We start from the raw sequence: 12,910 nt of genomic DNA on the forward strand, positions 1-12,910 counted from the left end.
GTTGCGGAGCACAGGCTCCGGACGCGCAGGCTCAGCGGCCATGGCTCACGGGCCCAGCCGCTCCGCGGCATGTGGGATCCTCCCAGACCGGGGCGGGAACCCGGTTCCCCTGCATCGGCAGGCGGACGCGCAACCGCTGCGCCACCAGGGAAGCCCCCCATGTTAGTTATTAAAGTACTGAAAAAAATCCTTTTAGGTATCCAGAAGGAAACTGTCCATTCTTCATTATTGTTTGCACAGTCCGTGCCCAGTTAGGTATGCTTACGCCCCCCCGCCCCCCAATGTTTGGTCATTCTGAAATGTCATCCATTTCTCAACATTCTGTCTCGCCTGAACTTCCACTATGACCTTTGACCTAGTGTCCCTAATTCCACTTGTGCCTCCCTAAAATCCTTTCTACAAAGAGCAGCCAGAACCATCTTTTGTTTGAAACAGTTAAACAGAGTATGCCCTTTAAAACCCTCCAGTAGTTGCCAAATATATTTTGAATAAAATCCAAATCCTTTGCCAAGCCCACGAGGCCCTAGATGGTCTGGCCTGCCTCTCTCCAAGCTCACCTCCCACTCTTCTCCCCGTCATTCCTCAACTCCAGTCCGATGCCCTTGGTGCAACTGAACACATCACCCCAAGTGCCTCCTGCCTTAGGTAGGATCTCTGTGCCAGCCATTCCCTCTGCCTGGACCCCCGGAACACTGCCTGTCACTCAGGTCTTTGAGAGACCACCTACTCTAAAGAAGGTGCCTGGTGTTCTGTTCCATTTTACTGTCTTCATAGCCTCCCCCTCCCATTGCCACATTCTGTTGAAGCTAACTCCAAAGAGCTTCTTAAATCTGTTTTCCTCCCTTTAATTCCTTGCTACTAGTCCGTGCATTCCCTGGATTACGACAACTGCCCAACATGACCCCAAGCTACCTTAACCGTTTTATCTTGCAGACATGAATTCCACTGCCCTGGGCAAAACGAGCCCCACTCATCGTTCCCTAAAACTCTAGTTGCTTGCTTTATCAGCAAATCTCTTTCCCTGGCCTCTCCTGTTACTCTATCCACCTACGTCAAATACCACCTCTGCATGAAGCCTCCTACATGTTCCCAACTGGGCAGAGCTACTTCATCCTCCAAATCACTTCATAACTTGTTTTGTATTTTACGGTATTTTGAATAGTGAGATTGGCATCACCGTTACCAACAGAGGCGCTCGTTCCTTCTATGAGAGGAAGCTCTTAAAGAAAGCTGCTCCTTACTTATGCTTTAGTCCCAGTGAGACTCCTGATGGTACCGGTAATATGGGCAACACCTGCGGTTCTGTGCTTTAGAGCTTCACGTTTTACTCCCTCTGATAGAGCTTTCCTGCTTCGTCCCAGAAATGTTTGTCCTTTAAACTCTTTAATTTATCTGCCAGAATTAACCTCTGCTGATGCTTACCAATCCTTCACTTTGCATCGTTTCTGCACTTATATTTTAAGTGATGACACCTGCCAAGATGGTGGCATTCATCCAAGTAAGGACTGTGAGTCCTACCATCTTCCTCCCTTGCCTCCCCTGTCTCCTCACTGCCCTGTCTGGGCTTTCTCCCCATCACAGGAGCCTCAACTGCTCCAGATGGTGAAGCATGAAAACCCAGGGCTTAATTTGGTACTTTAAGAAGGAAAATCCCAAGGAAAGGGTTGTAAAACAAAAAGGAAGGAATAAATGCTGTAAACAGAGAAGTAAAATCATATGCTCTCCTGGGAGATCCAGAACTCGCCTAATATTTCCTGGGTGTGCACACAGGAGGATGGCAGTTCATGAATCAGGAGAATGAGATGGACCCATGTACCCAGCCCAGAAATGTGTCTGTACACGCACGATGCCTCTTTGCCTTAAAACAAATCCAACTCAAAGAGATTTTTGCATCTTTGGTATTAATTATGTTAACCACATTCCTGTTTAGCATATACTATTTTACAGAAGGAAAAAGTAAGGTGTAAAGAGTTTAAGTACTAGCCTGAGGCCAGAGCGTCAGTCAATGAGACAGCCACAACAAAACCCAGGTCTCCAGATTTTCAATTAGCTGCTCTTTTCACTAATGAAATTGTCAAGTTAAAAGGAAAAAAAAAAAGGTAGTGGCTTATATTTTTTTCTAAGTCCAATGTAAAAGGTCTGCAATATAATGCAAGAGTTAAGTTCAGGAAATGATCCATACTAGTTTAGGGAGTTTGCAAAGAACAGATCATATTATAAAACTGTCCCCACTTAAGCCATCTTTTTAAAAAAAATATTATTTCCTGAGTTAAATATAGATTGTAACATAAGGTAAAGAAAAAATGTTACGCTATAAGATATGAAAGACAACATCAATATGATCTACTTGAGTTATGAAGAATTAAAATCAAGTATCCTCCAGAAACTGCTGCATACATAAGTACCAAACAAAAGAAGTTACATTTCTTGTATTTCAGGCTATTAACAAAAATAGTATGTGTGCATATATGTGTGTATATATAATACAAATATGTATGTGTACACATAACACAAATACGTATATGTATACAGATCTTTCTTCATTCCTTCCCTTCATCAAAACTTACCTTGAATCACATTCTTAAGGCTTGTTCAGTCACAGAGGGCAGAACTCAACAATGAATGTTTGCTCTTAAGCTAAAGGATTACCCTTAAAAGTAACATTTTCTTTTTAACAAGGGGTTGGATTCTAAAAACATAATAAGCACAAACTTCACCAGCAATGGCTAACGTTTACTGAATTCTAGGCACAGTAATCATCATAGCGCAATACTCAGTTAATGTTAGCTGCTGCTATTATTATTTATTTATTCTCGTAACAGATATATATATATGCTAGGCATTATTCTGGACACTGGGAATACAGCAGTGAACAGAATGGACAAAAAGCCTGCCTTGTGGTACTTATATTCTAGTGAGGGAGGCAGACAATAAACAAGATAGATGATACAGAGCATGTTAGGTAAGTGCTAAAGGGTAAAATTAAGCAAGAGTGTCATTGGAGGATGGGAGGTTACAATTTGGGGCTAAGTTGATCAGGGAAGGTGTCCCTGTATATGAGGGGGTTAACCATGAGGACATCTGGGGAAGAAGATTCCAAACAGAGGCTAGTATGTGTGGGTGTTGGCAGAGGGGTCAGGGAGCAGAGTGCATGAGGACACGAGATCTGGAGGGACCTCTTTGGTCACCATAAGGACCTCTGACCTAAAAGCTGTATGAGGGGACTTCCCTGGTGACACAGTAGTTAAGAATCCACCTGCCAATGCAGGGGAAACAGGTTCGAGCCCTGATCCGGGAAGATCCCACGTGCCGTGGTGCAACTAAGCCTGTGAGCCACAACTACTGAGCCTGCGCTCTAGAGCCCGCGAGCCATAACTACTGAGCCCACGTGCCACAACTACTGAAGCCCACGCGCCTAGAGCCCGTGCTCCGCAACAAGAAGCCACGGCAATGAGAAGCCCGCGCATCGCAACGAAGAGTAGCCCCCGCTCGCCGCAACTAGAGAAAGCCTGTGCGCAGCAACGACGACCCAACGCGGCCAAAAATAAATAAATAAAAATAAATGTTAAAAAAAGTAAAACTGAAACTATTAAAAAACACCAAAACTGTATGAGGTGGGAGAAGAGTGACATACACCAGCTTACTGTACAGTGACACATTCTGTCTGCCGAGTTGACAAGTGACTTAAGGGAAACAAGAATGGAAACAGAGAGACCAGTAGGAAGCTCCTGCAACAACCCAGGTAAGAGATGACGTTGGTTAGACCCAGGGCAACAACAGAGGTGGCGAGAAGTGGTGGGATTAACAGACCAGATGTGGGGTGGACGCGAATACCAACAACAAAACCGAGGCATTTGGCCTGAGAATGGGGCAGGACAGAGATGCCATTTACTAAGATGGGGATGGGGGCGGGGCAGGCTTGGGAACCAGGAGGACGCCAAGGACTCAGTTAAGTGCTTTATACACATTATCTCACTCCATCCACACAAAAACGTTGAGATAAGACACTATTTTATTGCCCCCATTTTGTAGTGAGGAAACAACGCTAGTACTAGTAGTTAAGTAATTTGACCAAATTCACCTCAGTTAGTAGATGGCTGTAGGGATAAGATGATCTCAAACCAGTAAGATTTACAGTATAACTGAATGCTTAACTACCATTACCACGATACAAACAGGTTGAGGGGGACATATGTGGTGACTTCTAAATAAGAGCATGAATACTTAGACAGACATCCCTGGTGGTTTTTTAAGAGAAGAGGGAAAGAGACGATCTCTGGGCACACTGTAAAATACAAGGCAAATGTGATACTACTTAAAAATACACACATATGTAGATTACACCTACATATGAGCATACAGAAAAATATGAAAAGGAATATGAAGCCAGATGTTAGCATTATTTATCTCAGGCGACGTAAGTAAATTTTTTTTCTTTTTGTTTATCTTCTAATCAGCCTACAGTCAAGATACACTACTTAGTTTTTCCTTTAGTGTCATAAATAAAAATTAACTCATGAAAACTAATTTATTGCACCTTTTTTTTTTTTTTTGCTTTCTCTCCCTTTTATCCTAATCTCAGTTTAAAAAGCCTCTTATAATATTTATGTTAACTTAAAACCTAAATTGCTGGAATTACTGAATTTAGTTTCCCTACAATTCCTACGGTTTAGGCTACTATTTAGGTCTTGAGACCTAAACCGGTAAAAATTAGAAGAGGTGAAAGCGGGTAAGACCCTCTGTGAGCTAACAAAGTGAGAATGAGAAGTGAGGTAGAGCCTGGAACCGAATCTAGTGCCTAAAGTGACTGTCCTTCCCCACTCCAAGGAGGGAGGGCAGAGGCCTGCAAAAGCCTAGGACGTCCAGATTACACGGGAAGATAATGGGACAGGGAAGGTCCCCAGGAAGGAAAACAGGATCTTAACCCCGGACTCTGCCGCCCAGGGTCAGAGTCAAGGGGAGAAAACTTGCTAGAAACGGGAAGAAAAAGTCTAAGGTTGGGCGCTCCTGGCCAGCAGTCTTCAGGGGAGAAGCGTGACTGCCTGGAGGCAGAGGGCATTTCCCAGACCCATGGTGAGTAGGGCCCATGCCACACCACACCTAGGAGGTCACAGGACAGCAGTCAACTAGGACAGAACTCAGTACGCTTTCTACAAACTACTGTGGAACAGCCAAGCTGGGACAGCTTTCAGGTCTGGCAGGTCCACCCTGGGGCAAGTATGAATGTCTCCTGGATGGTATATGACACATAAACCTTATTATCCAACACAGGACTGATCTGTTTTCATTCGATCTGTCCTCTGCATGTTGAATCTATGCTACTATATCTGCTAAGAAAACACATTTCCAGAGGACAGATGCCTATTATACCAGGGCATTATGAGACTGGATTTATACTGAAAAGCCTTCAATCCTCAAAATATTCTGTGTGGGATCTTGGGCAAGTCAACAGCTTTTCTGTGTCTCAGGTATCTTCACTGAGACAAGAGAACACACTGCTTAAAGAGCTGATTGGATGAAATGACAGTGCGTGTAAAAAAAAAAATTCTCGTTACTCAAATGTTTGGAATCTGCCGTTTGAACAGGGCGATAATGATTTTTGACAACATGGATGAAAAGGAACAGAAGAAAACAGACTTTGAGTAAGTATATAATAGATGCAGGTACATGTGTAGAGAGAGAGGAAAGGAAGGGAAGGGACGGTCCATGAGCTCTTAACTTGCTTTATGGCTGGAGAGGAATATGACAGTGTATCAGCCAATTAATCAATGTGCTAGATGCCCCCAAAGCTGCAATAACATGAGGGAATTTTTGTCCTCATATGAGTTTTATACTTTAGGATAGAGCCTGGACAACACACACTTTAAAAACCTGAGATGTTACTGTGAAAACAAACAAAAATTCCCCAGGAGATAACCTCAATGTAGCTTTGTTTTGCTCACTGCTACATCCCTAGCACCGGTCTTCAATAATTCTTGACAAATTACTAAATGTAAAGATGCCCTGAAGTTCCATTAGAGACCAGCCTAGCCTAGTGGTCCACAATGTACCGTCGATTTCTAATAAAGTGAAACAGCCTTAAAAAAAAGGCTCTTCTGGAACTTAGAAAATAAACTCTATTGAAGGGACCTGCTTCATGTCAAACGCTCTACATCAACAGCTTTTAAGAACGTAACTTAGTCACAACCATCAGAGACTTAAAAACAACTGAAAAAAATGCTGACAATAACTGTGGTCATAAACTATCTTGGGGAGTAGAAGAGGAAAGAGATAAGTACTTTGATCCAATCAACTTAACGCGAAAAGAAACACTGATGGAATCAAACTGGGGTAAAATGAAAGATAAATGTTAGTGGAGAGTCTAGCCTGTTGAATAAGACACAAAAGAAACAAACAAAAAAATCAAATTAGCACCTGACAGCAGCAGTTGCCAATCAGCGCAAGGATTCTGTCCTTGGAAATTGCATTCCGTTCACAGGAGAGAGGCCAATGCTGCAGATAAACCTTCTTATGTTGGCAGACACCCTCCTAACAAATAAGGCCTCCAAACCCAGGGCATTTACCAAAGGATAAAATACAAAATAAGTCTTTTCCAAAGCGGTCTCCCAACATAAAAAACATACTGCTGCCAAACATCTAAAAATCCACTGCAGTACTCTCAGAGTGTAATCCTGGGAAAGCCATACTGGAAAACTGTATCTTCCTTCCTTCGGGATCAAGGAAGCCCCCAGAAACCGCTCCGAATAGAGATGTGAAGTCTTAAGCAGGATCTGCCAATAGCACTTCCTTCTCTAGTTCCTTTCCTTGTGGCATGAGATCAGTTTTCAAAGAACCTACTTGGTGACCATTCTACCACTCTCTCCATAACTCTATACAACTGTTTATGCCAGAATATTCTACTCCATGCCCCAAATGCCTCAACCACAAAGCTCTTTCAACTCCACCCCACATCCCAACTATCCAATGTCTCCTTTTCTTTTTTCTTCAAATCTTTACACCACCAGTGGATCAATACAACCTGCAATATTTAATTCATCCTTTTACTATCTACCCTCACTCCCCAACTGACCTGTGCTACTCCTTTTGGGCAAATATCTGATCTAAAAGCAGCCATGACAGAAAACAAATATACACATCACCTGACTTTGCTCCGAAGTAAAATATATTCAAGCAACGTTGAGAGAGCTCTCAAATTAGTGAATTCTATCTCAATCTATGGTTCATTCCTCATTAAATTTCATATAAAATTCAGAGATTCACAGAGAGACCCCAAAACCCTGGATGAGATACTGTAACAGAAGTCAGCCCTGTGGCTCTAAAAGATTAAGGAGCTCTAAATGTAACAGAGCCATAGCTTCTAGGAAGTTTATCCCTTCCCCACACCCCAGCACAAAATGTATTCATTGGCCAAAGGTGAGTCTAAGTCACAGTCATCTTCCAACTGGACCATTTGTAATGGCATCCTAACACCCATCCCCCACCTTCCACTACTCTTGCTTCCCTATTCTCTAAACTGCAGCCAGAGGGCTTCTTTTAAAATACCAATCTGTTCACATCATTCTCCCCTAATGACATCATCACACTGGGAACAAAAATCCTGCCTCTTTTTCCACAGCCCAGGATGCCATCCACACCTCTCTGACCCCGTGTCACCGCTTCCTCCCAGCTCGCTAGGCCCGTGGCTATTCCCCAGGTAAACCTCAGAGACTCTGTACTTGCTGTGTCTCCTGTCTTGACAGCTCCTGCCCCAAACACCTACTTGGTACACCCCCCATTTGATTCGGGTGTCTGCTCAACTGTCACCTCATTAGAGGACTTTTCTGATCACCCAGTCTAAAATACCACTTCCTCCCCACTATCCCCAACACTTTCTAACCCTTTAGACTGCTTTATTTTTCTCCATTTCTCTTATCACTGCCTGGTATTATATATTCATTTGTTCACGACTGTTACACCCTGGTCAGAATACAAGCCCCGTGAGAACATCAGGGGCCTCTGCTCACTGCAGCACCCCCAGGGTCTATCAAGGTGCCTGGCACACAGTAGGTTCTCAGTGAATACAAGTTGAATGAATGAATGAATTTTAAACGAGCACTTTCTATGTGCCAGACTCTGTATCAGGCAGTGGGAAATAAAGATGAATGACAAAAAGGATCTGGTCTCTTCCCTGGGGAACTTAAAAGTCTAGCAATGAAGGAGACACACACACAATGAACAGAATGGACTGTGATATGAGCTTGAAGTGTTCAAGGAAAACCATGGAGTAGAGTAGCTAGAGATGAGGTCGAACAGCCTGGGGTCAGATTATGAAGGACTTTAGGCTTCAGGCTAAGGAACTGGGCCTCCATCCGAGCGCCCGCTAGTCATCACTAAGCAGGAATGGAAAGAGGTAATGAATCTGAAATTAGAATGGACAGAACTTAGTGACTATTTATATGAAAGGAACCGAGAAGTTCTAGGTTTCTAGGAAATGTCACTGCCCACATAGGAGGAAGAAGAAGTTGAAAGAAAAAGATGACAAATCTGGTTTTAGAAAAGTTGAGTTAGAGGTACCTATGTCCACCATACTAAGTCATAATGCTTTCTCGAGTGGCTAGAAAATCCTTGGCTTGGAAATTCTGCCACCCTGCTCCTTGGCCTTCTTCTTGGTGGGCGTTTACAACGTCCTAATAGCGCTGAGCCACCTGTATCACATTTGGGTGCCATCGTGTCAGCTACGATATAGCCATGCATGGAAAGTCCCTACCAAATCTGTCCGTTTAACATATTCTTTAATCACACTTTCTTAAAACAAGGGATACCTGTTTTGCAGTGGAGTCTGACACAAATGCAGAGATTTCCCAGGAATTTTTCCTAGTCAGTGGCTTGAAAGTCCAATTCTAAATGGGGAGACAACATTATTTACAATTTTAAAAATCAAAAAGTTGTCAAGGACAGGCATTGTTGTTGCTTTCCAACTTCACGACGTTATGGAAGCCCCATGCGGACCTATGTATATATCAGCATATGTACATATAGACATGGGGGAGACGTTAAGAATGAAAGGAGGCAAAAAAAATTTTAAGTACAAGAAACAAAACTTATGTTTAACAGTGATAGAACCAAATGTCACAATGTCATAAATTTGGGCATCAACGTTCCCTAGCACCTTGAACATCTGGCTGAAGGGTTTGCTGTCAGGAGATGTTGCTCAAATTCCGGCATATCATTTCTCAATAAGTCATCCTCTACAGTTTCAGCCCCTGATTCTTCTCTAAAAAGTAGAAGATAAAGAAGCAGGAAGGAATAGGCTGATTTTTTAAGGCTCCAAGACTCTTAAAATCAGAGTAAAATTAAAATGTCCCTCTGGAAATTACTGACCAGGCAGGTTTAATTCCTAGGAGGTCTGGACATACTCCTAAGTAGCAAACTTCCCGGCGGAGGTTGGGGAGAGGGGTCAAGTGTCAGAAGAGTCAAGCACAAAAAGAGAGGTTATCAATTTTAAACAGAATATTCCATAACCAGAAGGATCCATTTTCCCAACATGCCTAATAATAAAACTGTTACACTGCCACAGCCAAATAACTAGAAACAAGGGGTCTCTCTGACGGTATGAAACAGTTTAATCTTCTTTATGAAGGCCAGGGAAAGGGAGCTCATTAATACGCACTGCTTGGTGTGTCAAGCTCTATCTTTCTTCCTACCTCTTCCATGTCTGGTGTGCCACACACACTGAAGACAGGTCTCAAGGACGGAGATGGGAAGCCAGAGATGTGTCCCAGTTACAGGACACGGGTGGGGATGCTTAGGATTATCATGACAACAGTTGGGTTATCCCGCTGACGTGGAAACCAGAGGGAGGACCTTAAAGAATCCTTAGCTGGATGTACTCTGGATGAAAAATGCTCTGCAGTTAATAATACTGAAACATAACTGGCCCATTCAATGATGTTAGAATCAGATAAAACACAGTTGTATAGAAAAATAGAAATCACCTAGACTGGGAGGTCTTTATTTATCTGTGAGAAAAACAAGGCTCCTGAGATTTGGAGATTCATCCACACCACCCAGCATGTGAGGGCATGGCTGGGCTGGAGCCCAGGCTGCCTGTGTCCTAGCCCTGGGTTAATTTTGCCCAAGGTGTCAGTCAACCGATTTATGGCTGTAGAACAATTTAAATATACAAATGACTAGAGTATTAGCAATAAATACCGGTAAAACATGAAATTCGAAAGCTTAAAGAGAAACAGATTTGAGGAAAAGTCCCTGCTCAGAGAAATATAAATAGTAATATACTTTAAAGAAATTATCCCTATGGTTAGGACACTTCTTAGAACAAGAATAAAATTATTCAAAAGTCACAGTTCTGTGAAAGATTTGAACTTGCACATGTTATGTACAAGTACATAATGATATATTCTGGGGCAGTGAATTATTAGCTTGCATGTAAGAATTTTGATAAAAACCAGAAAACAAACTCATATAAACAAAACAACAAAAATCAGGAAGACCCCAGGAAACCTAATTTGAGTTGACCTTGCCTCTGAAGCGGCAAAACGTAAGGGCATTGTTTCTAATGAGCTTCTAGGGAAAAAAGCTTGAAGGTCAAAAGCAGAACTGAAGTTTGACAACTGGAAGAATGTAATTAATAAATCTTTAGCATCTCATATTTCTAAGGCCTGTTCTTATCTATTTAGCCTCTTAAAACTAAAGCAAACAAAAACCAGTCTTCTACCAAATCAAGTGCATCCTAGACCATTGCTCCTATTTCAAATTTAGCTTCAACTCCAGGATTGCAAAACCAGCCCCCAAATAAAAACTGGCCACTTAAATTACTTCCTTTATACAAGGTTAAGATAGCCCCTTCCTGGCAAAGAGTCAGGAATTGCTTTTATTTCCACTCGTAGATACATAATTTATAAGGTAAAAAAAACACAGACCTTATGAAACATACCAGGAAAAAACACATCATTTCCGTTAAAGTTCAACATAAATTCTCAGTCTGCATTTTGTTTTCTTGATTTTAGATGATCTCCTTAATATTCAACCATACTGTGGGTCATGAAACACAGTCCACCAGAGAGAAACTCAGATCCTTAGCAAACCAGTTTCCAACTCCCATGCATGGAAGCCATAAAGACGTTCCGCTAATGGAAAAAATCAAGACACCAAAGATGAGGACAATGTAGGTGTTTAGTTTGCTACAGGCAACCCAAGCAAACAGCTTGTCTGCATTGAGTTTAGAGCTTGGGACATGAAAGCCACTTTGGATCCACCTGAAACTGAAAGGAGATACCTATTTAAAAACCCTGAGGAACTTGAATGGAATATTGCTTTAAATGCCACACATTCTAGAAAAGGTGGAATGCCATGTAGGTTCATCCACATCCCACCTCAAGTCAGTCCCTGTGGGTATCATTCTCCCACTAGTCCAAGCCACTCTGGACTAGCTGTTCTGAATCCTTTGTGTGAAACATCTTTAAATACATATTGCTAAGTTCTAGATATCTGACTCTGTGTGGGAAAAGCTACACAGCCCCTCATGGCCCATAGGCCAACTGTCGACAACTGATTTGATGGGTTAAAAACACCAAGACTGGGTAGTTTTTCTGCGGTTCAATAGCCTGTACTCTCTGAAGATGTCTGAGGGTTTTCTTTCCCGTGAAGTGAAACTAGAAAAACCTCATCTCTAACAATTCTACTCATCATTCTGTATGAATCTTGTACAAAACAGGCAACAAGCACAGAACTTTCTTAAAGTTGCCAGAGCTTTAGTTGGTTCAACAGAATATGTGGTTTAAAAAAAAAAAAAAAAAAAAAAAGAGAAAGGTGCTTTGATTCCTACTGCTTGATAAATTTCATTTCCCAATAATGAATATTAAACATCTGCAGTGAGAAACCCCAATCACTGAATCTGCAAAGCTTTTGCTTTACTTACTTGTATTTTAAGAGCAGCCACTGAATTAACCAGAGTCCTACAAGGATCATGCCATTAATTTCACAAATAGAAAAGGCCCACTGCACCCGGTTAAAATGGTCAAAAAACGTGTCCGGTAGTGGAGGCTGCACCTCCTTAGGAGGTACTCGTTCATGGACGACCGAGATCATCACTGTGGTGAGAACAAAGCAGGAAAGTGCATAAAGAAAGGCCAGGAAAGTCTTGCCCCACTCCATGGGGTACTGGGAGCGCTCTGGTTCTGGCATGGGGATCTTTATCATCTCCTTCCTATATCCATTTGGCATCCCGTTGGGCTTGACCTTGATGCTGAAGCTGCCGTCGGGGGCGAGGACGTCTGTGCCAATGCAGAGGTGCCCATTGGCGTGGCCATTCTTGTGTGCTTCCAAGTGGTGCTCCATCTTCAGGGTCTCTATCATGTGCAAGAGCCGCTGCCCATTGTCGGAAGAGACTCGGCACAGGGGGGGTTTTGTGAAATCCTCTTGGGTTAGGTTGATCAAGTCGCGGCCTGTGAAATGTTCCAGAGGCTCACAGTATTCTGGCATAGCATTCTCCTGCAGCCAGTCTGCCACCTTCTTGGGTGACCAATAAACCACTTCCTTCATTGTACTGGCAGACAACATGCGGCCCCCCGCTTGCTCCCGGCAGGTCAGCAGTCACCGTTCCTGCAGGGCAGGACACTGTGCCTCTGCGGTGCACTCATCCTGTCAGGCCTCATGACAGACTTGTGTGGCGAGATGGTCAGGGCAGTTTTTTAAACACTTCATGTAGCTGTCCGGGGTTCTTGAGTGCTTGAGCATTAATTCACCTCATTGTTGAACAAGATTCTTCCTTCTGTGGAGGCAAGAGAAAAAGTCAAGACACTGGGACTCGGAAATCAATCCCCTCAAAATGCAAAACCTTAACATGCATAAGGAAAATGGAAAATCAAGTTACTGGTAAAGTCCATAGTTTTCAAACATGTATTAGTTTAAG

The 12,910-nt window shown here is 42.8% G+C and overlaps 1 protein-coding gene across 11 annotated transcripts in view; it reads right to left on the minus strand.

Moving 5' to 3' along the window:
* The window catches only part of SGMS1 (sphingomyelin synthase 1), a 301,381-nt gene that overhangs the window by 25,879 nt on the left and 262,592 nt on the right, over positions 1-12,910 (minus strand). For all 11 annotated transcript variants that reach the window (XM_028481655.2, XM_055081266.1, XM_024121177.3 and 8 more), the window contains one exon: positions 11,918-12,769. In XM_028481655.2, the coding sequence (XP_028337456.1) occupies positions 11,918-12,558 (641 nt within the window). In that variant the 5' untranslated portion in view covers positions 12,559-12,769. The remainder of the gene's footprint in view (positions 1-11,917; positions 12,770-12,910) is intronic.

This window comes from Physeter macrocephalus, chromosome 20, assembly GCF_002837175.3.
Source record: "Physeter macrocephalus isolate SW-GA chromosome 20, ASM283717v5, whole genome shotgun sequence".
In the NCBI taxonomy this organism is placed as follows: domain Eukaryota; kingdom Metazoa; phylum Chordata; class Mammalia; order Artiodactyla; family Physeteridae; genus Physeter; species Physeter macrocephalus.